The sequence below is a fragment of the Biomphalaria glabrata genome, chromosome 5 (genome assembly GCF_947242115.1).
Source record: "Biomphalaria glabrata chromosome 5, xgBioGlab47.1, whole genome shotgun sequence".
In the NCBI taxonomy this organism is placed as follows: Eukaryota; Metazoa; Mollusca; class Gastropoda; family Planorbidae; genus Biomphalaria; species Biomphalaria glabrata.
This window is the reverse complement of record NC_074715.1, coordinates 7,565,703-7,590,690: the sequence shown is the minus strand read 5'-3', so window position 1 is coordinate 7,590,690 and position 24,988 is coordinate 7,565,703. Positions and strand designations below refer to the sequence as shown.

General features: G+C 35.2%; 1 protein-coding gene across 1 annotated transcript; it reads right to left on the bottom strand.

Annotated features, from left to right (window-relative positions):
• Nucleotides 1–8,931: 8,931 nt before the first annotated feature.
• Nucleotides 8,932–24,005, bottom strand: LOC106057648 (uncharacterized). Its single transcript, XM_056028701.1, has 6 exons — nucleotides 23,242–24,005; nucleotides 20,880–21,017; nucleotides 11,895–12,071; nucleotides 10,731–10,913; nucleotides 9,584–9,787; nucleotides 8,932–8,957 (listed from the first exon to the last, which is right to left on the bottom strand). The coding sequence occupies exons 1-6, from the start codon at nucleotides 23,318–23,320 to the stop codon at nucleotides 8,932–8,934; spliced, it is 807 nt and encodes a 268-aa protein (XP_055884676.1). The 5' UTR covers nucleotides 23,321–24,005.
• Nucleotides 24,006–24,988: the final 983 nt, after the last annotated feature.

Here is a 24,988-nt window from a genome sequence, read left to right as displayed (position 1 = left end):
ACTAAAAATGGAACTTAATTTACATAACAAAAATAAATCACTAATAAAACATCTGTAAACTAAAACCCAAACAACTAATACTAATCCAACCACCAACCCTAATCGAACTATGACACTGTTACTAACTAAACTACTCCATTTACTACCTTAAACCTAGATCTATAATGTATGGTACTAACATCCCAACCATAACTAGTCTAGATCTACAATATTCTACAACTAGTACAACCACAACAAACCCGAAACACTCAAATTACTAAATCTAAAATACGCCTAACTATTCACTAAGAACTAAGGCAGCAGTTACTAAGTAGTACATGCACTAGATCTACAGGAGTAGAAGCAGCAGTTAAAACAGCAGTTGTTGCAGCAGCAATAATAAGTACAGCAGTTGTTATAGCAGCAGTTAAACCAGTTCCAGCAGTAACAATAGCCTGTAACATATAAATATAATAAAACTAGAAATACAAAAAAATAAAATAGATTCTACTAGATCTAGAACACTCATAGCGCCGCCATCTTTAATATAACATGTTGGAAAACAAACTGCCAAATTATTTTCATAAATATTCCAAGTAGTAAACAAAAAACTAAATTAAGATAGAAAGCATAATTACACATACATAGTAAATGAAAAAAATATATTTATAAACTTACAGGCCCTCTCAGGTACAGGAATATTTAAAAGAATTACATGCCAGATCACAAAGATCATCAACTGTCACACAGACAGAAATACTGTACTGACTGTACACTTCAACTGTTCTAAAATAGCATGGGCATTACTGTTTATACTAGCCCGCCCTAGCCTATATAAAAAAGCGGAAGTACAAAAAAAAACATTTGGCATCAGCCTATAAAAAGTAAAAGAATATACAAAAATAGCTCTAACCTATAAAAAGTAGCAAAAAAAATGCATTCTAAAATAGCTCTGCGAGCGGAAGCTCACACAATTACGGAAAGAACTAGAATGGGCCAAAAGAAAACACTTACGTCATTGAGAACGAAGAAAATATTTTCAAGTGGTGCAACTCATGGAAGAAACGATAACCTTCGAGAAAACGTATCCGGGAGTTTATTGAAATTCTGTCTCACCTGTGTTAAAAATTAGAAAGGTGTAAAATCAAAAAATTTTCTTGCGTTTTTTTTTGTTGTTGTCGGTGTTGCTTTTCATGTTGTTATTGTTAATTGGGATGATAGTTGGTTTTGTAGTGTATGAGGTGATAGTGGTTTCGGTTGTGTTGATGGTGGTGATTGTGTTATTGTAATGGTTATTTGTTGTGATAGTGCTATATGTTGGTAATTGTTGTGGAGGGGGCAGTTCTCGTGGAGGTAGGAATGGTGATAGTGTTGTTGATTGTGGTGTGGGTTGTGATTGGGGTGGTTATTGTAAATTTTTTTGCGACTGCGGTGGTGTGCTTGTGATAAAGATGGGATGTTGGTTATGATGGTGATGATTCTGTTTGTGATTGTGAAGATGGGGATTGTGATAGCTGTGGTGGTGATGATATTGTAGTGGTGCTATTTGCGGTGTCTTGATTGTTTTTTTTACTTTGCCAAGAGTAAAAGAAATGGGTGCTTGCCTTTTATACATTAGCCCCTAGCCATGAGTTGTCCATCCTTCAACACTTGAGATAACTCCAGAAAACAGGCGGGGCGGCATTTAAACGGCGCAATAAGATATAAGAAAAAAGCGTATGATGGTACCGTGGTATCGTGTAGATGTAAAATTGATCTTTCTTCCAAGAACTTTGTCAAAGATAATAATTCCCTAATACCAATATAAAAATCTTCAAACAAAATGAACGCCTTTGAACTCCTTTGTCAACACGTCGCGAGGAAAACATGTTACAGTTTGAGAACCGTGGATGCAACTTGGTGTATAGAGCAATGACACTTCGTCAGATAAAAAGAAGACAGTGTTTCTAATTTTTTATCGCTAATAAATTTCCTTAGCAAAAAGTTTGTATGCAAGTGATTTCCCGTCAAATGTTTTTTTCATATTTATTAGTTCTAAACCAATCTGAGCTTTCTATCTCACCTTCTGTGATTGGGTCACAAGAGCCATCTTCCTGTGAACAAGTGACTTGACAATAGGAAGGACACGACTTGTTGCAGTAGAGTCCCCATGTACCAGGTAGACATTCTATCATAAAGTTATACAACGTTAAAACAACACATCATTGGAGAACCTCATCTTATGGCAGATAACTAATAGATAATAGCTAGCTATTTGTACAGCTATTTGGTGAACAGAATATAGAAAAGTGTTGATTAGCTATTCTCACAATTATTTTTGTGGACTATTTAGCAATGAAAAATCGAATTTCTAAACCGGCTCGTTAGTAGCGCTAAGTCATTTATACAAAGCTTTTATTGACTCACTCTGTCTGTCTGGTAAAAAAATGTGCTTATGTTAATCCTCCCACACCCATTATTTGATAAAGAAACTTCGCACAATTATTCATTGGCATAGACAAGTCATTCGTGAGCTTTTAAAAAGCAACCAATTAGACAATTAATTACTGGTAATTCATTATTTAGTTTGATATCAACAAGGAAAACAAATCCTTCAGTATTCACATATATGGCTAAATTTGTTGGGTTTAGTCCCCTTACCCCAACGTTAATCCTATTTCTCCCTCACACAAGTTTAAACAATTATTTATTGCACCTAAAAAGGTATTCATCAATGTTTAAAAATAGTCAATTAATTATTGGTAATTAATTATTTTATCTAATATCTAAATGAGTAAATATAAAAGATATAGCTTTTATATAGCGCTACTTTCATGTTTATAACTTCTGTATTATTGATAGATAGCTTTTCCCCTTTATATAATTTTTTTAAAGGATTTTTGTTATATTTTGATAGTTTTTAAAGTGGGGATCTTTAGTATAACGTTTAGTTTCTTTATTCAAAATCTTTTCTAATCTGCCATTTATTTGCTTACGTTTTTCTATAGGTTTCCTTATACCTACACTTTTCCGTATAACTTTCCCTTCTTTGTTTATATATCTGTATTTTATTACTTAAAAATGTCAACCGGATCTTGAAAATCTAAACGCAAAGCAGAGACTACTAAGTTTAAAATGCATGGTAGCTCTCAATACTGTTGCAGAAAAAACTCTAGCAATTTGTTTGTAACTTGACATTATACATACTACTATATCTGAGATACAATGTGATATCTGTAGCAAGATCACAACCAAGCTACCATATAAGTCTATCAGTCGTCAATTTGTCTATCTGTCAAGCAGCAACTCACCTCCATATATTTCTAGCTCACGTATCGTAAGAACTGGTATCTGTCGTATACTGCCATAGTACGTGTCAGCAGAGGAAGCATACACTTGTATTTTATTCATCCTCTTCCCAGCTATCACAACAGTGTAATTGTACAAAGGTGATGTGTTGCTATCTCTGTAGCTGAACTGAATAGAATTGTTCTCGTCTAGTCCTTGCAGTTCAAAGTTTTTAAGGCGTCCTCCTACACTGACTTTATCTGAAGAATATATATGTGTATATATATATATATATATGTATATATATATATTTGTAATTTTGTATATATGTGTATTTATATATATATATATATATATATATATATATATATATATATATATATATATATATATATATATATATATATATATATATATATATATATATATATATATATATATATATATATATACAGTAGCAGAGGTGTTCCACGAAAACGCTTTAAAGATCATCTTAGGCGCCAACTCGCCTTATCTGACATAAAAGAGAGCACCTGGTGGCATGTGGCTTCAGAACGAGACAGCTGGAGGTCAGTCACAAAGGCTGCGGGATACACATTTGAGACCAAAAGAAAATTCGCTGCCGAGGACAAACGCAGACGGCGAAAAGAAAATCTAAAGCAAACATTTGTGGACAATGGTTATGGTTGCACTCAATGTGGCAAAATAAGTAGGTCACAGCTGGGGCTGTGCAGCCATGGGAAATACTGCATTCCTCACTAATCTTTTGACTCGAAGACAAGCCTTATTATTATTATTATTATGTTAGAAATGAACGAGTAGTCATTCTCTGGCGCTGCCAGGGTCGAGTTTCGCTAAAGAGAAACAAAATTCATCGTAGTCCCTTTAACAGTTTCCACTGAGGAATTTTCTGGTGATGTGGCAGGTCTGCAGCAGTACCGCCCTCTGACAGGCAACGAAGATGTTCCTAGGAATGTTAAGGGCCTTGAAGGTGTCTGTGAGGTCAGTTGTTATTATTATAATCATTATTATTGTTGTTGTTGTTGTTATTATTATTTTAGAAAAGAAGGAGTATTTATTCTCTGGCGCTGTGAGGGTCGAGGCTCATTAAAACGAATCAAAAGTCATCGTAGTCCATTTAACAGTTTCCACCGAGAAATTTTCTGGTGATGTGGAAGTTCTGCAGAAGTACCTCCCTCAGACAGGTAACGAGAATGTTCCTAGGAATGTTAAGGGCCTTGAAGGTCAGTTGTTATTATCCCCTCGGTTGATATAAGAATGTGGTATATTGTTGTTTTAGATAACTTCCATAAACGCTAAATATCTAAGCCAAGGTTTCCATATTTTCGTTGTTTTTTCAGCTATGTTTTTCTTAAATTATGAGACTGTGGTACGACGATGTCAATAATGGTAGCGGCTTTTTCTTTTTTATCGATGAGCAGCAGATCAGGGCGATTAAAATCTACCGTTTTGTCGGTCAAAATAGGCCTATCCCAGTACAGTAGATGATCTGTAGACTCGAGAACCTCTTGTGGTGAGTATTTGTAACAAGGAGGAGTAACCTTACCGATCAAATTGTGGATCAAAGTCAAATGCTGGTGTATTAACTTTGCAACTTGGTTATGGTGACCTAGGTAGGCAGTTTCCGATAGGGCTGAACATCCTGCCATTAAGTGTTCAATTGACTCACCCACATTTCCACATTTTCGGCATTTGTCAACAATATTGAGTTTTAGGATATGTTTCTCGTAATTTTTTTGTCCTAATTACTCTGTCCTGTATTGCTGTAACAAAGCCTTCAGTTTCAGGGTAGAGATGACCTGCTTTGAGCCATACTAAGGAAGCAGCCTTGTCGATGTTGTCCCCATGTAATAAAGCCGGGAATTTTCCCATTTGAGAATCTCTTGCCCTACTTCGTCCAAACCGACATTAACATCAGCATTGTTTAGGTTCAGAGGGATCGCATCGGAGTCTTATTTCCGTAGGAAAGACACTAGTTCATTGCTGGAGGTGTGCAGTTTTGATCGTATTTTTAAAACTTGTATCTTACACAATTTGAAGATGTTCTTCAATCCACGGCCTCCATCCTTCCGTGGCAGGTATAGCCTTATGGTGGAGGACTTGGGGTGTAAACATCGAAATTTAGTTAATAATTTCCTCGTGAGCCTGTCAATGTCATGTAGGTCGGTATCTGTCCATTTCATGATATTGAGGATTTAGAGGAGCACTGGGACGGCCCAGCTATTTATTGCAGTGATGAGGTTACTGCCAGACAGTTTTGTGTTGATAATTTTATTTACTCTCTGCTTGTATTTACCATTATTATTTTTTTTATGTTTTATCGTTGCATTCTTGTTTAATCAAAGATATTTATAAAGGCAGGCAGAGTTCAGTTCTTCGTTTTCTTCAAATGAAATGTTGGTGTTCGTTGCCTTATCCCTTTTTTTATGCTTATGATCAGGGCCGGTCCTAGCGATTGCGGGGCCCAATGCGAAACTGATTGCGCGGGGCCTAGTTTGTGTGGGAATAAGGATAATACGCGAAAATTAAGATTTTGTATAATAAAAAAATTCGACTTTGAATTTTATTCATTCTTTACTAAGTTAAAAATTGCGATCTGTATTTTATGAACCTTGTAACCAATGATATTTAAATGCCAGTGACTATAAAAGTAAATAAAGCATTGGAACTTCCGATTAAGATAAAATTTGCCCGATTATTACATTTTATTACATGAAAGCTGACAATGCTTTTTTTTTTATCGCGTAGGATTGGTGTTTTCCGCAATGAATGACACCCACACATGACAATTTTGTCTATTTTTCTGGAGATTTTTTAGAGTTTTCAGGAGATTTTTATGGAAATTCAGGAGATTTCCATGAGTTTTTCGTATATTTTTTTGCAATTTAATAATTAGGCTACACCTTGAATTAGCGCGGGGCCTATGAAAGCGCGGGGCCCACTGCGATCGCATAGGTTGCAGTGGCCTAAGACCGGCCCTGCTTATGATACCACACTTATCCAAACCAAAAGACATGCAGATGTCGTCACTAAAGCGTTTTACCGTTTTAATTAATGGTGTGTAGCTTTTGCTCGTTTTCTGCATATAGCTTTTAAATCATCCATGTATAACAGATAAGACACACATTTTGTACATTTAGTGTCAACCCTAAAACTGTTTGTAGTGCTATGCAGTACTTAAGATAGTGGGTTAATAGCTAGACAGAACCAGAGCGGAGATCACCCTGGTATTACCCCTTCTTATGTGCACGGAACCCAGTTTATCACCATTAAGGTGTAGACTTATCTTCCAATTATCCATACAGACTTTCAGTAGTTGTTTTATTCTTGGGTTGATGAATTTCCAGGGTTTTCAACAGCCAATCATGCGGAACAGAATCGAATGCTTTGTTTTTTTGTAGTCTATGTAGCACATGTGTAATTTTTTTTCTTCTATTAGCTTGGTGCAATATAATAACCATCTATAGTTAGCTGTACTTTACAGCCAATTGACTTCTCAATGCAACCTTGTTGTTCCTCCGCTAGTAGCTTATGGGCAGCGCAAAATTTATATATTTTAATTTTTAATAGTGAAGTTTAAAGTTTATACACAACTAACAGACAAGTGATAGGGCGATAGTTTGATGGTTGATTCGGATCCCCTTTTTTGGAGAGGAGAGATATTCTCCCTTCAATGAGTTCTATCAGCATTATTATTATTATTATTATTATTATTATTATTATGTCAGAAACGAACGAGTAGTCATTCTCTGGCGCTGCCAGGGTCGAGTTTCAGTAAAGAGAAACAAATTTCACCGTAGTCCCTTTAATATTTTTCACTGAGAAATTTTCTGGTGATGTGGCCGGTAATGGTAAAAGTACTTTAAAGATTTAAGTCTGCCAGACCTATGTTTTTCATAAGCTCAATGGGTTTTTTTTTTTGTTGTTTTTTTAATCGCTCTGGCATCGTAACGCTCTCTCACCGATTCGTACTCGTCGACGCCAAATGAGAGAATAAGTGATATGCCGAACATGACTCTTTATATAGCGTATATCAGGGTATTTATGTAGAGAAGTGTGTTCAATCTTTTCATGATTTGTATTTGAGGATTAAAATGTTTTATTTCGTAAAGTAAACTTCTGATTTTTCTAACAAGGACACCTTTCATACATTGGGCAGTCAAGTTGGTCCTTGGATTTCACTTCTGAAAATATCAAAACGTATTAATAACACAATTAAATTGTAACCCTAACCAAATGAGCCACTCTATAAACCACAATATGAGCCACTCTATGAACCACTCTATCAACTGTTTTATAAAAAACTCTAGGAACCACTCTATTAGCCACTTTATCAATTGTTCTATAAACCACTCTATGAGCCACTCTATCAACTGTTCTATAAACCACTCTATGAGACACTCTATCAACTGTTCTATAAAGCACTCTATGAGCCACTCTATCAACTGTTCTATAAACCACTCTATGAACCACTCTATCAACTGTTCTATAAACCACTCTATGAACCACTCTATCAACTGTTCTATAAACCACTCTATGAACCACTCAATGAGACACTCTATCAACTGTTCTATCAACCACGCTATGAGCCACTCTATCAACTGTTCTATCAACCACGCTATGAACCACTCTATCAACTGTTCTATAAACCACTCTATGAACCACTCTATCAACTGTTCTATAAACCACTCTATGAACCACTCAATGAGACACTCTATCAACTGTTCTATCAACCAGGCTATGAGCCACTCTATCAACTGTTCTATCAACCACGCTATGAACCACTCTATCAACTGTTCTATAAACCACTCTATGAGCCACTCTATAAACTGTTCTATCAACCACGCTATGAGCCACTTTATCAACTGTTCTATCAACCACTCTATGAACCACTCTATCAACTGTTCTATAAACCACTCTATGAACCACTCTATCAACTGTTCTATCAACCACGCTATGAGCCACTCTATGAACCACTTTATCAACTGTTCTATAAACCACTCTATGAACCACTCTATGAACCACTCTATGAACCATACTATCAACCGTTCTATAAACCACGCTATGAGCCACTTTATCAACTGTTCTATCAACCACGCTATGAGCCACTTTATCAACTGTTCTATAAACCACTCTATGAAACACTCTATCAACTGTTCTATAAACCACTCTATGAACCACTCTATCAACTGTTCTATCAACCACGCTATGAGCCACTCTATGAACCACTCTATCAACTGTTCTATAAACCACTCTATGAACCACTCTATCAACTGTTCTATCAACCACGCTATGAGCCACTCTATAAACTACTCTATAAACCACTCTATGAACCATACTATCAACTGTTCTATAAACCACGTGAGCCACTATTCTATAAGCCATTCAAACACCAGCGTCACAATTCTTTTTTTGTACTGTAGACTTTAAAAATGTCTGTATTGGAATTTGACTAATCCAGTTTTCCCCATATCTGTCATTTTAACGGCTTGCGCTAAATTATATATATATATATATATATATATATACGTAGTTCTATTTACTTACTTTGTATGTTGCACTTATGTAAACTCTCCATACTATCTTGTATCTAGTGTTTACTTTTTTAAGTGTTTACTTATAACAGTGTGTAGAGCAATAGCAATTCAAAATGTACCAAGCGAGTCAAGAGACAGCACTTATGGTAAAACCTACATTTTGTTTGTTAACATTATTATTAAAAGTACATAGCGCTTGTTTAGGTAATTAATTTAAATGCATGTATGGATGGATAGATAGATGGATGCATGGATGGATGCATGGATGGATAAATAGATAGATAGATAGATAGATAGATAGATAGATAGATAGATAGATAGATAGATAGATAGATAGATAGATAGATAGATAGATAGATAGATAGATAGATAGATAGATAGATAGATAGATAGATAGATAGATAGATAGATAGATAGATAGATAGATAGATAGATAGATAGATAGATAGATAGATAGATAGATAGATAGATAGATAGATAGATAGATAGATAGATAGATAGATAGATAGATAGATAGATAGATAGATAGATAGATAGATAGATAGATAGATAGATAGATAGATAGATAGATAGATAGATAGATAGATAGATAGATAGATAGATAGATAGATAGATAGATAGATAGATAGATAGATAGATAGATAGATAGATAGATAGATAGATAGATAGATAGATAGATAGATAGATAGATAGATAGATAGATAGATAGATAGATAGATAGATGCGGAGAATTGAAACAAAAATACGTGTGTATGAAGAAAATGTTATAAAATACTTACAGGCATCAAACATTCGATTATAAAGAACAATACGATTGACAAGCCGTGGCTTTGGTAATGTCAGGAACAAATATGGTCTGGGTTCGTGTTCTGTATGTGAAAACGTTTTCAAGTCACCGTCAACTGCATGTAGTGCAAAATTTGAATAGGAACCTTCATAGCTAGACGATTGGCGAACCATTTGTCTCAATGCGAAGTTTACACCTAAAAATTAACATAATTTTTAGTATTATATTATTTTAAGTGTTACTTTAAAAACAACAATATAATATAAACAACAAATTCGCAGTCATCTTAATTTGAAAAAGTTCATTGTAACACACACTTGTGGATTCGCATGATGTAAATACCTCTTCTGGTATTGATGTAATGTTCTTGTATTATTAATTAAATACTTAAATCTTCATGACTTTATAGTGTATTCTTACTAAGCTTACTGTGTACTTCGACCACAAGACATATAAATCAGCACTAAACACAAATGTAGCAGACTCACATTTATTAAGTAAAATAATAGTTTACAAGTAGGCAATGTCAGCCATCAATCACTTGAGTATGATCACATTAAACCAGTATTTCACAAACATGAATAATTCCTATATGAATACATAATAAGTGATTATAAAGACATTCTAAACCAAAGACCTAACAATGTCTGTCTCTTCTCTGAACAGGGCGTAGACTGACTTGCCCATGCGGTCCTTTCTAATCATGTGACCAAAGTGGTACCCCGTGATTGCCACTGTGAAAACCCCTATTTCACATGGAATCATAAACTCCTATATCTCGTGATTCTCACCAAACAATAGTGTTACATTAATGAAGAGGAAATGTATACAAATGCGTACATGTTTCAGTTTGTGGTTTAAGAATTGTCAAATCATCATGATCTTATAGTATAGAGAACGCTTCTCAAATAACATGGACCCGTTGGGGACACTCGGACTGCAAACAAAACTTTATGTGATAATTTAATAAGATAATTAGTAGAGAAAACGTTTTTGATTACCCTCTCCTTGTCTGTTAGATCTAAATCGTTTTAATGGGGTATTTGAGAACACTTAATCTCAATAGGGTGTTTGAGAACCTTGAAAATAGGGGATTTGAAAACTCCTTCTAGCAAGCTACGCCTAGGATTAGCACAAACCTCCACTTATGTAAATGTCGCACAGATCTGCCGCCGCTGTTATAGTTATCTGTCTTACAAGGAACTCTAAAGTGCAGTGAATCTCTAATGTTGGACTTGAGGTGCTCAAAAGAAACTTTTTACAGTTCAACATCTGGCTTGTAGAGTGCTGGTTAAATTGAACATCTATTGACTTCAAGTGTGCTGTACAGAAAAAAATCATTTTCATTATATCAAAGATTAATAGATATCTTAGTCCATTGAAGAAGAAAAAAAGACTCACTGAGACCCAAATAAATATTATCTCTGATAATAACAATAAGAGACTTTTAATATTTTGATAGATCTTATTTTGTTTTAACTGAACAAATCTAGGCTATATTCTTACAGTGTCACAAAAAGACTATTAGGTCAAGAGCAATTATAATAAAGCCTCTAAAATAATTTTAAGATTCAATTAATCTTAATGTATTGTACTAGGATTACCCATTAGCTACACCCTTTGATTTGTTCCCAGACTATATATTGTATATTTAGGGTGGAAACCTCCCCCCCCCCCCACCTTTCCTTTTTATCACTTCCAATAAAACGGCCCGCATTTTAGCGCTTTCTTAACATACTCACAGCCCATGAATTCTAGTATTTGGTTCGTTGAATTAGAACGCTACAGGCACAAATACTTTTGTCCAGTGAATTCTAGTGTGTGTGTAACTCTAAAGTTAGATGGTTGGGTAGGTTTAATGGTAACGTAAGGTTTAGGTGTAGCTGGCTAAGTAGGTGTGTAACTGGGCGTGTCGATAGGCTGGTAGGTTGGTATAATAAAAATATTATTATTTTACTTCTTTTCCATCTGAAAAAAAAAGAGAGAGTATCTCTAAGGTTTCGCATTCAAATAACATTTTAAGATTGTTTCGTTTCTTCTTGTGTGATTCATTATCTAGTAGTTGACAAGAGTGTTAATCTGCTTGCTTTAGCCAACGGGCATACACTGTTGTTTGCTTCCCTTACATATTACAGAAAAATAAAAACACAAACGTGTTTTAACAAATATGTTTTACAATAGTGAGTAAACAATTTATTGTAAGAATAATAAATGACAAATGATTATAGGAACAAAGGATCCACATAAAATGTTTAATACATTGGATACTCTTAAAAGAAAAAAAAAATAACAAGTCGACTTACCAGAGGATTTTAGTACAATTCTCATCCATGTGAACCAATACTCCGTGTTCCAAACTATCGTAACTGATTGTAAGTTTGTGTCATTGTTGCAGGTTTGGGTATTTCTGTCTGTCAGCCATTGCGTGTTTTGATTGACATTGGTAGTCATAGTAGCTCCACTAATAGTGGACAAATCCTCTTGAAATATAAATTTTAAAACGTTAATAACTACAACAAACAGAAACAAGAACAAAAGCAGCCACCAAAAAGAACAAAACCAGCCCCCAAAAAGAACAAAAGCAGCCCCCAAAAAGAACAAAAGCAGCCCCCAAAAAGAACAAAAGCAGCCCCCCAAACTCAACACATATAGGAAGAAGACATTGCATTTATACACCCTAACCTGTGCAAACTCTAAGTATTCCCTTCATTTGTAAAAGGAATAGGGACTGAAGTTCTCGTGTATTGTTATAAACAGCAGATTTCTAAATTCGGGGCAGAAAATGAAAGAACAAGAAAAACATTTTTTAAAATATTATACAAACAAAAGCAAAGCTCATACGAAATGTCATTGTATCAATTAAGTTTGGATCAGCCATGTCATTAAATTTGTAATAGATCTAAACCAACAACAATAAATCTATACGATTAAAAATATTTGTATCATTTCTTTTTGTTTAGCGTTATTTCATGCTTTTAGCTTTCACACTATGCAATGATCTTGTCACTTGTCTGAACCAGTTAGAAAAATGGACGGATTTGACAGTAATTGGTTTTTAAAAGCATGTACAAAAAAGGGGGGCGAGAGCGCCATGGATTCGAACTCGTGGCTCTGGCCTTCTTGGGCCGACGTGCTAACCACTCTGATCGTGAGGTTTTTATGACTAGAGAAGATTGTATATATAGAGTAAAATGTGAAGTTCGAGCAGCCCCGATTCGTCAAGAAGTTCGAACAGTTCACTTTTTATTGCTAAAACTTTTTTATTTGAATGTTTACCAAATTACTACTATATTGCTACTGCGCATGCACCTTTTTTCGTTACTTCTGACACATACTATTTCCTTTTACTTGTTAAGGCTAAGTTCATGGTGAGGTCAAACTCAAGAGGTGTGGAATTATTCTTTTTTACTACCCGGTAGTGAAGGAAATGGGTAATGGGCTTAAGGTTATTTTTAAGTCTGATGGCTCATCAGCTTAAAGAGACTATTTGAAGTTGTGGAGGGTGGGAAATGGTGCAATGGATGGTGTTCTTGCGCTGGAGTAAAAAGAGAATGACTTTATAGTGAAAATTAAATAATAAAACATGTTTTTAGATATATTTACTTTGATCTGTTCGAACCTTCCATCAACCCGATCGAGCTTACTAACTGGGGAAAAATTCGCTCGAGGAAAAGTACGCTTGGCGATACCTACCCTACACCTCTTTGACTTCGTATTTAATTTTAACCAAGCCTAGTGATACATTAAATTTGATCTATATCTATAGAAAAAAGGACGAGGAATTCAGAGATACCATCAGTTTTTTCATAGGTCAGATTGTTACGGTGCTATAAAAATCCAAACGTGAAAATTGCTGCCAGCGGACTTAATAATTTCGCACTTTACTATATGTATTGTTTGTTTCAATTTAGAGCGGCAATCTATAAAAGGGATTAGTTATAATAATAATAATAATAATAATAATGCCTACACCCCAAGTCCTCCACCATAAGGTTATACCTGCCCAGGAAGGATGGGGGTCGTGGATTGCAGAACATCTTCAAATTGTGTAAGATGCAAGTTTTAAAAATACGATCAAAACTGCTCGCCTCCAGCAACAAATTAGTTTCCTTCCTACGGAAATACGACTCCGATGCAACCCCTCTGAACCTACACAATTCTGATGTCAATATCGGTTTGGACGACGTAAGGCATGAGATTCGCCAATGGGAAGAAAAAACACTCCACGGAAAATTTCCGGCTTCATTACATGGGGACAACATCGACAAGGCTGCTTCCTTAACATGGCTCAAAGCAGGTCATCTCTACCCTGAAACAGAAGGCTTTGTCACAGCAATACAGGACAGAGTAAGCAGGACAAAAAATTACGAGAAGCATATCCTGAAACTCAATGTTGTCGACAAATGTCGAAAATGTGGAAATGTGGGCGAGTCGATTGAACACATTATGGCAGGATGTCCAGCCCTATCAGAATCAGCCTACCTAGGTCGCCATAACCAAGTTGCAAAGTTAATACACCAACACCTGGCTTTGACGTACAAATTGATCGATAAGGACACTCCCCCTTATTATAAATACTCTCCGCAAGAGGTTCTCGAGTCTACTGATCATCTGCTGTACTGGGATAGGCCTATTCTGACCGACAAAACGGTAGATTTCAATCGCCCGGATCTGCTGTTCATCGATAAAAAAGAAAAAACCGCTACCATTATCGATATCGCCGTACCACTGTCTCATAATTTAAGAAAAACTGAGATAGAAAAACAAAGAAAATATGGGAACCTAGGCTTGGAGATTAAGCGTCTATGGAAATTGTCCAAAATAACAATATACCCCATTGTTATATCAACCGAGGGGATAATAACAACTGACCTCACAGACACCTTCAAGGCCCTTAACATTCCTAGGAACATCTTCGTTGCCTGTCAGAGGGCGGTACTGCTGCAGACCTGCCACATCACCAGAAAATTCCTCAGTGGAAACTGTTAAAGGGACTACGATGAATTTTGTTTCTCTTTAGCGAAACTCGACCCTGGCAGCGCCAGAGAATGACTACTCGTTCATTTCTAACATAATAATAATAATAATAACAATAATAATAATAATCTTTATTGTCCATATGGAAATTTGCCTTACAATGTGTGCATTACACCAAACAAAAAACATTATAACTATAAGAAACCAAAGTGTACATTCACACCAGACTCACTCATAATTTACATGTGACAAAGTTTATACCAGATTGTTCTTATTTAATGATTTGATTGCCAAGGGAACAAAAGAGTGTTTGTGTCTGTTTGTCTTTGCTTATATCACCACTTTGGAGGCGCGGTGGCTGAGTGGTAAAGCGCTTGGCTACCTAACCGGGTCCGGAGTTTGAATCCTGGTGAAGACTGGGATTTTTAACTTCAGGATCTTCGGGCGCCTCTGAGTCCACCCAGCTCTAATGGGTACCTAACGTTAGTTGGGAAAAAGGAAAGGTGGTTGGTCGTTGTGCTGGCCCCATGACACCCTCGTTAACCGTAGGCCACAGAAACAGATGACCTTTACATCATCTGCCCTATAGACCACAAGGTCTGAAAGGGGAACTTTACTTTACTTTACTTATATCACCACTTTAGTCAAGTACCAAACAAAATAATTAATTACCAATAGCTAATTAACTAATTGGTTACTTTTTTTTTATTCTTGTGTTGTCAGGTAAAGGAAACAATTGTCAAAAATTTCAGCTTGATTCGAGATTTGATGTCAATAGAAACAACGTGTACAAACTTTCTGCCAGACAGACAGATAGAGTGAGTTCATTCTCACAGAATTGTTTGAGAGTCACTGTGACATGAGGTGATTAATAGTCACAGAATAACCGTGCCATTTGCACGATAAAAAGAATCGCACATAAGTCTGACCACGCATTGAAAAGTTAGTTACTTTTTGGGTCCTCAGAGAGGAAGGACATATGCTTTAAGTAATTCTACTATTGCATTGAGAAAAGTGTTATTAAGTATCATTATGAAATGTCCCTGACGTTGGATTTTACGAATGATTCTAGAAGTTGTTGTGTATTTATTCATTGAGCCTAATGGCTGGATTTGTATATGTATTATTTTTTTTTATTAATAAAAGCATTTTTTTTGCCCAATTTCATGCTTTTAGCAATGATAATACGCTACGATCCTGTTGTCTGGACCCGTTTGTAATGAGTGGGGGAAGAAAGAACGTGGTATCTGGATGATCGCTTTTTAAATGCATTTATTTCAAAAAAATAGATGAACAATCTGAGTTCTAATTCGACAGCTAAATCCTCCTTAAACTCCTCAAGCCAAGACACTAACCATTGGGCTTAAAAAATAGCAGATTTATAGTTATATTGTTAGTTTCAAACTATTCTATCCACCAAGTATAATGGGGACTAATTCAGCTAATAACTCCTTTTATGTCAAGTATTATTTCTTTCCTTTGTTCGAGATACCTGTTTTGTCAGGTAAAAGATATGACTGCAAAATTTCAGGTTGATTCGAGATTTGTCCAAATTTCTTAGTCAATTTGAAGTTTCACTCAGTGGCGTCACTAGGGTGGATCTCACCCGGTGCGGTCAGCTCAGGGTGTCCCCCCGTCCCCCGCCCCCTTTCGCCCTTTTAAAAAATCCTTTTTTTTTGTTTCTTTCTTGCGCTGTAATAACATAGTTTATAATTACTTACGTTATTTGATTGTTCAACAACTATAAAATGAGTGTCTATGAAATTTAAAAATTCTTAACTTCATCAAGGCTAATGACTTTAACGATCTCATTTTTAATAAAAAATTCCCCTTCATGAAAGTGTCGTTTGTTCTTTTGTCACAAAATGTTCTTAATTTTCATTTTAAAAATCATTTTTTTACATGACGCCATCGATAAGCCGATGGTAAGAAGCGTTTGAAGGCTTTGTTAAATAATTTAGAGATATTTTTTAAGTCTTAGTGGCATATGAATCATGCAGTGTCAACTTTTATTTCCTTCAAGAATAACTTTTGTTGCCTTTATATCCCTTCAGAGTTTTGGTATTTCTGTTTGAATGTCTCCTTTTGAAAAATCATTATATACGCTAATACTTTAAAACTGACATCTGCAATACTTCGTAGTTTGAACTCAAGAATTTTTCGGTTGGGTTGCTCAAAATTTATCTGCTACATCAATGATTGCTTCCAGTAGGAGTTGAAGCTCAGCGTTAAAAAAACGATCAATGCACTGTTCTGGCTAATATCTTCTGTGCTAATCAACTTCTTTGCTAATTCATTAGCTAGTCTAAACTAAAACAAAGAACATGACATTGAACAATATCAACTTGATCAAGACTTTCTATTGCTCTAAATGCTGTGCACTTGGGATATCTGTCTCACCTACTTCTCCGTCGTTACTTCTCTATCTCTAAAACTAATCAACCTTCTTCTAAGCTATCGCCATTGTTCGCCTATTCTCTTACGTCATTCTTCTGTCTTACTACGTCACTACTTTTCCCGCCGCTAAAACAATACACAATATATTAGTCATTAAAGACATTAAAGAATGGACGGGCCTGCCATGGAGAGAGGTTCTAAACAAGGCAAAAAAAAGGGAGGAATGGAGAAAGACGGTCGACAAATCTTGCCTGGTGCCCCAACTGTCCAACAGACTAAGGGACAGGTAAAAAAAAGGGACAGGTAAAAAAATGTGTCTACCGAAACTAACCTACTCTCTAACTAAACTAGTTTTCTGCAGCACGTAAGAAGGAACCTCTTTTTCTCCTCTTAAATAGTAAGTCCGACATCTTGGGATTGCTCGCCTGACATTTTCTTGTTGTTTAATATTTTTTTCTTTTGAATCACAATGCTTTTTTTTTATTTATCACTTTTTTTTTTAAGGGAAAGGTTTAATTAGTCACCACTTTGTCAATAAGTTTAAAGATATGCCTACGCAAGTTTCACTTATGGTCGAATTTCTTTTGCATGTTGCATTTGATCCTTACAGAAACGTTTTACATTGGTTTTTGTAATTATTGGGGCAGTGTCTTCCTAACTAATATTCATCTATGAATCATACACTGAGGTACGATGACTTTTGGTGACTCATTCTTTATCAAACATTGCAAACAATCATACCAGCAAACTGGGAGCACCTTGTGTACTAACACCACTGTAGTGTTTTCGATACATCTTACTGTTTACCAAATTTCTCAAGTGGTTTGTTAAATTAAACTTGTTTATAAAATTTACATCATTTTCATACCAAATCTTACCAGGAAAAGACTGGGTATCTTTTCGACAACGATCGTGTTTTGTTATCAAAATAGCATTACATTTTTTTCGGTTTCATAGAATTTCTTTACAAAAGACGAACTTGGGTTTTCAATTTTCAACTCCTATTACGTAAAACCATACAGTAAACAAGGTTATATAGACAGTTTGTGAGGAAACACAAACTCAAAAATCGGCCTCCGAAGTGGTCAATCCAGTCAGGTAAAAAGGCAGGTTTCAATATTATCAGAATGAAAGTCTATCAAAGACAAATGACAGAGAATAATGGAGAAAAAAGGTTATCAGATCTTGTGTGGTGCCCCCAGCGATCCAGTAGACCAAATGATAGGTGAAAGTGAATGTGAAGTTGGATGTCAGCCTGGCCTAACTGATGACTTATAACGAATATCTAATTGATCTAATTGTTTTGTAAAGGGTCAACCTCTTATTCCTCAAGAAAAAAAAAACATTTCTGTAAAAAACAAATAAGAGAAAAAATGTTTCTTCTTCTATCTTATCTTATATAATACAGACGTTACTTCAAAAAAGAAGATGATTACGTCCTACGCGTCATGCATTTACTCATGCATATTAACCAATGACCTAAATTCTGCCAAGTCACTGGTTTTCCTGGCTAGCTCAGGCAACCCATTCCATGCTCAAATAGCACTAGGGAAGAAGGAAAACTTGTAGAAACTTGTCCTTTGTTAACGTGCTCTATTGCAACTGCTCTGCACTACTACGCGATAATATGAAAAACTACCTATTAATTTTTATTTTAAATTATGCTTAACTTTTATGCATGCTAAATAGATTGTTCTCTTAAAAAAATAGTAAACATTTTTTTAAATAAATATAGTACTTATTATAACAGAACTTACATAACTTACATAACTTATAAATAGAAATGTAAAAAAAAAATCTTTTTTTTTAAATCTACAACCGTTTGCATAAATGTGTTGAAAATATGGTAAATGGATACTTCCCTAATAAAGAGCCTCCCGTGTTTGTTACTATTAATAGTGAATAGTTGTAAAAGTGGTGTATTTTTATTTTAAAAAACTGCTTGCATTAGTAATTTAAGAAATTGTATTTTTCGCTTTCAGAAAAGAAAAAAGTGGCCGTTGCACCAGAACTTTGAATGGTCTAAAATATTATAATGTCGTATTTTCACTATTCTTTCAAGTTTACGAGATCTAAACGGGATGGACGGATGGACGGACGGACAGACATTCCACACAAAACTAATAGCGTCCTTTCCCCTCTTAGGGGCCGCTAAAAATTGTCATTATAGTTTATTTTCTTTGTTTGAGATACAGTATCATGGATTGTTCCATGATGTAATAAATACCTTTAATAACATGGATATAAAACAATGGAATATTACTAATCATGAACGAAATTGCTTTAAATTAGACGTCACCATTGAAAAAAATATTTATATGATTCTGAAATAGCGTAACGTTCCGTTATGCATTAATCTTGATTAATATTTTAAACTGTTAAAATATTTATTAAAATGTTTGAAATCAATCTGATTCAATAGTACATTATCGTATAGCAATACAAAAAGAAATGATTAATGGAATGGAAAAAAAATAACAACAATGCTTTGGGTGGTCTTAAGCGACCCCAGGCCAATCTTAGATCAACTCCCGTTGGAGTCATATTCCACAGTTTGAAAGCCCGTAGTTTAGACAAAGTTTACCTATTCCCACGCACAACAGACCTCAACATAAGTTAACGTCTACAGCTTTCATTAAAACCATTTTTCCGTAGCATGTTTGGTGAGACAAATGTTTTAATTTGTTGTTACGTCAACAGGAAAGAGCTACATTCCTTTATAAGTGTCTTCCCAGGATATGAATGCATTATGCACTTTATATAAACAGTTTTCTTTTCTATGCCAAGGGGAGTTCGGATAGTTATTAGAATTTTTTTTAAGCGAAGGAGAACAGTGCTGCTACTGTCACTATGGTTTATTATTTATACTAAAATTGTTTCTTGAGCTGAAGTTATTGGATGTAATTAGTATTGGTCTGATGTGGTCGAATTCCTTTAAAAACAGGAAAATATTTTTTACAATACTTAAAAAAAAAACAAAGCTTATATTAAGCAAGGTGCTATGAATTATTTTGGATTTTTAAAAAAGCGACCTGAAATCAAACTCATGACACAAGCCTCCTTAAGCCAACATTGTAACCACTGTGCTAGTAAAGTTCTTATGAATATAGAAGAATGTAGAGTTATGTATTGTTTCTCTAGTCTCGTCGTACTTCATGTTTGTATTCAATAAGACTCAGAAGACGACTTATAAAGGAAACTAATTCAACTTATACCACTATTTCAGTCAATTTCAGTTTTTTCCCTTGTTTGGGATAGCAAACAAAATGATTTATTACCAATAGCTAATTAACTAATTGGTTATTTTTTTTTATTAGCGGCCCCCGTAACGAAGATGCTGTTATGTTTATACAAAATGTCAGTCACACTCAAATCTTAAAAACTACAAGAAAAATGAAAAATCTTTTTTCACCATGCGTTTTGGCTACTCTTTGCTTTCTAAAAGCAAATCTATTTGTTTATAAAATTAATTATGCAATAATAATAAGAATACACCGATTCTAAAACAATACCTAAATGTATGGTAGATTATGTTTACAATATGGTAACAAAGAATGATAATCGTATGTGTATTTTCAATATTATTTAGTCATTTTTTTTAATGTACAAGAAATTTTCACTACAAATATAAATATTAGTCACCTGTGTTTTTTTCTGGTACACTATCTACTAAAATTAAAAGAAAACATTTATGTTTGTTTATAAAGATTAAGAATGAATTTTGTGTGCAAATGTCAGGTACACAAAACATCTAACACAAGAACTTGACAAGAGGTCCAAAAAATTATGTGGTCAATTGTGAAAATCGAAACATACAAGAAAGAATAAGAGTGAGTTAATATAAGAGAAGTAAAAAGCTAAAAAGTACTATTTTAAAGAAAATAACAATGATAATACATTAAAAAAAGACATACGATATTGGCATCTAGTTCCAAACCATAAGTTTTCACATCTTGGATTATTTCCTATACACAGTCCTTCCTTGTCACAGTCTGACTGGCAATGACATTTAAACTGACATGCCTCTCCAAACCAACCTTTTCCACACGCCTCTGTAAATGAATGAAAGTAAATTTAAGTCCAGCGTCATGACTATAAATACTTCGGATTGTCAATTAGACATGGTCTTTTAATTGTATTTTTGGCCAATGTTAAGTCCCATAGGTCAGTTAAAGTTCGAACAATTTTTTTTATGTAATAATTTAAGTAATCAGAGCAAGTATTTGTGTAGACCAGTGGTTCCCAAGCTTTTTACTTAGCAAACACTTTAGCATATTCTGAGTATTTAGCAGAACTTTTTTTTTACAAATTAATTGGACTGTTGGCCTAATAGTTAATTATTCCAGTAGTTCATGGAACACATATTCAGGCCTCGCTGAATACTATAGTTCTGCGAAACACAATTTTGGAACCATTGATGTAGAAGAGAAGATGAATATGTGTATCACGATAATGATTATAAAGACTGTAGTGAAAAGTATGTTTCAAGCATAAACGTTTAGGGTTTAGACAAATCCTTCCCTGTGGCATTGAATTCTCACTGACTTGAGTTAATAAACTTTATCTCTGTATTTCTAAATTACTTCTGTATCGCCTTACATGGTTAGGATACTATTCTTTATTTAAACAACAACTGTTTTTGCCTCAGTCAATTCATGGGTTCCATCCGTTGTTACACTTGCCATCTTGTTCCAAGCCAACCCCAAACTTTCAGCACAATTCTTCATAGCATTGAATAAATACTGGACTAGGCTTGTGTCTTTGACTGAGTGTATTGAAATAGTGTCAGTAAAAATAATCTTCGTTTACTGTAAACTTTTTTTAGAATGATATGTTGAGACAATTTTTCTTTAGCCTCTTCATCAAAAGTGATAAGAATCCGAAGCTTCAAACATTTCTATAGATATTTACAACTATTTATTTTAATATATTTTTCATTTTTCATATGTATAATCTGTCGGCATAACTGATTTTTTAGGTGTCAGCCGACCGTATAAAACAATCTGGCGGGCTGCATGTGGCCTGCTACCGTAATTTGCCCACCCCTGCACTAGGGTATCAATTAGTTTGAATCGTTCATATAAATAAATAGATCTAGGCTAAATGGGGGAGGGGGGGGGAGACTGACAGGAAGGGGGAGAAGATGAGATATCTGAATGAAGGTGACCTTGATAGCATTTCAATGTATTTGATAAAGACAAAAAATTGTTCGACTTTAATTCTAACTCAAGGGCTCTAACCTCCTCAGGCGTCCCCTTCTTCTAGCCAGCTGTATTGCTGCTGAGCTGTCAGCTCTTTTGCAGTCAGTGCCAAGGAAAAAACAATGTGCTTTCTCTTCAGTTGTTCAGCACTGCCGTACAGGGTGTTGGTTATGTTGGGCTGCAGTGGTAGTAGGGTCTGCCTAAGGTGGGTCAGGAAGGGGCATTCAAAGAGAATATGGTTTATGGTTTCATGAGGGTCAAGCCAATACACAAACCACAGCGCCACGGTTTTGCTTATGAAAATAGAAGGTTTCGCGGACGTGGCCGCGGGCCACACAAAATTGATTCGCGGGCCACATGGGCCACGTGTTTGAGACCCCTGGTATAATCTGTCGGCATACCTGATTTTTTATGTGTCAGCGGGCCGTATAAAAGAATCTGGTTGGCTGCTTGTGGCCCGCTACCGTAATTTTCTTACCCCTGCACTAGGGTATCAATTGTATCAATTAGTTAGTTTCAAACTCTTGAGGGACGACCTGATTCTCTACACAAAGTATAACTTATACCACCCACTCTGTAAAGTACACTTTCTTGTGATTAGAATACGCAGGAAATATTTGTCGGTCAGCATTTGTACTTTTTTTTTTCGTTTTTCATTACTTACTCTCAAGTGGAAGCCCTAGACAGGATTTTTTGTGGAGGTTCGTCTCCTCTTCATGATTTTAATATAAAATGCATTTCATACTATTGACACATCTAAAAGCATCTCATAATTACGAAAAATTTAGTCTCATTTCCATTATTGTTTCAATTATTATGCTTATTGTGTTAAAAAATGTTTTGTTTTGAAACGTGAAGACCCCCTATTAAAGTTTCAGGCCTTGGGAGGCCTCACGGTCCTGCACAGTATCCGGTATTGCTCCTTCTACCCATAGCGTCATATGCGTTAGACGTGAATTAGTTAATAATTTTACATTAATATAATAAAAATCTTTGTTATCCATAAGGATAATTTGTGCAATACATCAAACAAAACATTATAACTATAGAAAACATATAGTGTGATTATTCTTACCCAAGGCAGGCAGAAAGAAAGCCCATACTACAGAAAATATAAACAATTCGACAGAGACCATCTCGTGTTGAAAATGCATATATTTTATTACAAAACAATCTTAGCTAATTTCTGCTGATCCATAACAACTTGTACACTATACGTAATACACTGTACTGTAAGAGTACACCAGTGGTTCCCAAACGATTTCCTTAACGGAACACTTTGCACATCCTGAGTATTTAACGGAACACTTTGCTTTTTTTATTTTTAGAGAAATTAATTTGTTTTGGCCTAGTACTTAATTAGTCAAGTAGTTCGTGGAATACCTATTCAGGCCTCGGAACACTAGGGTTCTGCGGAACACAGTTTAAGAAATACTGGAGTAGACTTTTAAGTATGTAAGAGAGGCAGACAAAGCTTGATACAACACTTGATTAGGGTGATGACAAGCTCATTAGACCTACAACTTTGTTTAACAGTCGTTACCGGATTGTGGTTTAAAACCGTGACTCAATTCTAGTTATCAACACGATCTTCCAACTTCAGATTATGTTTAGTGTTTGTCAGGGGCGTACCTTGAAGAGAGAGACTTGTGTTGTATCTCCTTCTCTTGGTGTGAAACAAACACTACTTTAATGCAATACATGACACGGTGTACATAATTTTCTTGAGTTTAATTCGTTTGAACTCAAACTTGAAACAATAAATATTTACACGTACAGCAGGATGCAGGATTAATGATGATCAAATGAAATTAACCAATTATTTACTTCTAACTAGCGATTTCTAGCTCTCACTCTCCTAACTCAAACTGACCCTGACCATAACTGACCACAACTGAAACCAAAAACTTCAGCTGTATTCATTATACCTAGTTCACCCTACCTCAGCCTTCACCTCTAGTTTCCCGCCTTTTTGTTGTCACTTAAACTCATAACGTGGATCTGTACTCATGATCACGTGATCATGTGACGTCAAATTCTTGCGACTAGCCTTGACCTATAAACTTAAGCGTGACAGTGTTCTATGCCGCTGGTGTAAAAGAATACTACTAGCTTGAAGTACAATTGTGCGGTTGTATTGTGCTGCACTTGTCTCTTTAACCTCGACTTCTACACTTTGACACCGAATGACCAGCATAAGATTGATATCTAGTTTTGTACATAATTCACAACGAGTAATCCGTCCACGACTCTAACATTCTAACAGCTATTACCATGAAGGTTCTACGCTGGGTTTTTTTGTGTTTTTTTTTTTACTAATTATCTAAAATACTATTCTAAACTTGAGGGACTTGTATTGTCCCGGTTACAATCTTTTTTTTTTGGTGCGCTAAACTAATACTAATATTTTACAATAGCAGCGTTTCTCAAACTAAGAGGCGCCACACATTTTCATGTTTGACAATTAACCAAGTAAAATGACATTATTACCATGCTCAGATATAAAAGTAGTGCACTTATGAGAAAGCGTTTCATCTTCTCGGTAGGACCTTTTAAAATGTGTTCCGTTTTCTCAAGAGGTGTTTACAACATTATTTTAAAAAAAAAAGGTTTTTAAAAATACAACTATAAAAGAACTGGAAACACATTCACGTCTCACATGATTGATTCTACTATCGACACACAACGGATATCACCCTCCCCCCCCCCCTCCAAAAAGTTGAAAATGTATTTTTACCTTTCTTAGGGCCCTCACTTTTTTTCAGATGGATTGGTAACAAGACCTTCAACAATTGTGAACTGGATGTAAAATCTACCAGGAT

Coding starts and splice junctions, on each gene's coding strand:
- LOC106057648 (XM_056028701.1), bottom strand. CDS start 23,320: ATGCATTTTCAACACGAGATGGTCTCTGTCGAATTGTTTATATTTTCT. Junction 10,914..11,894: donor AATTGTACTAAAATCCTCTG/GTAAGTCGACTT, acceptor TTTTCTGTACAG/CACACTTGAAGTCAATAGAT. Junction 8,958..9,583: donor TAATCGAATGTTTGATGCCT/GTAAGTATTTTA, acceptor AACAAAATGTAG/GTTTTACCATAAGTGCTGTC.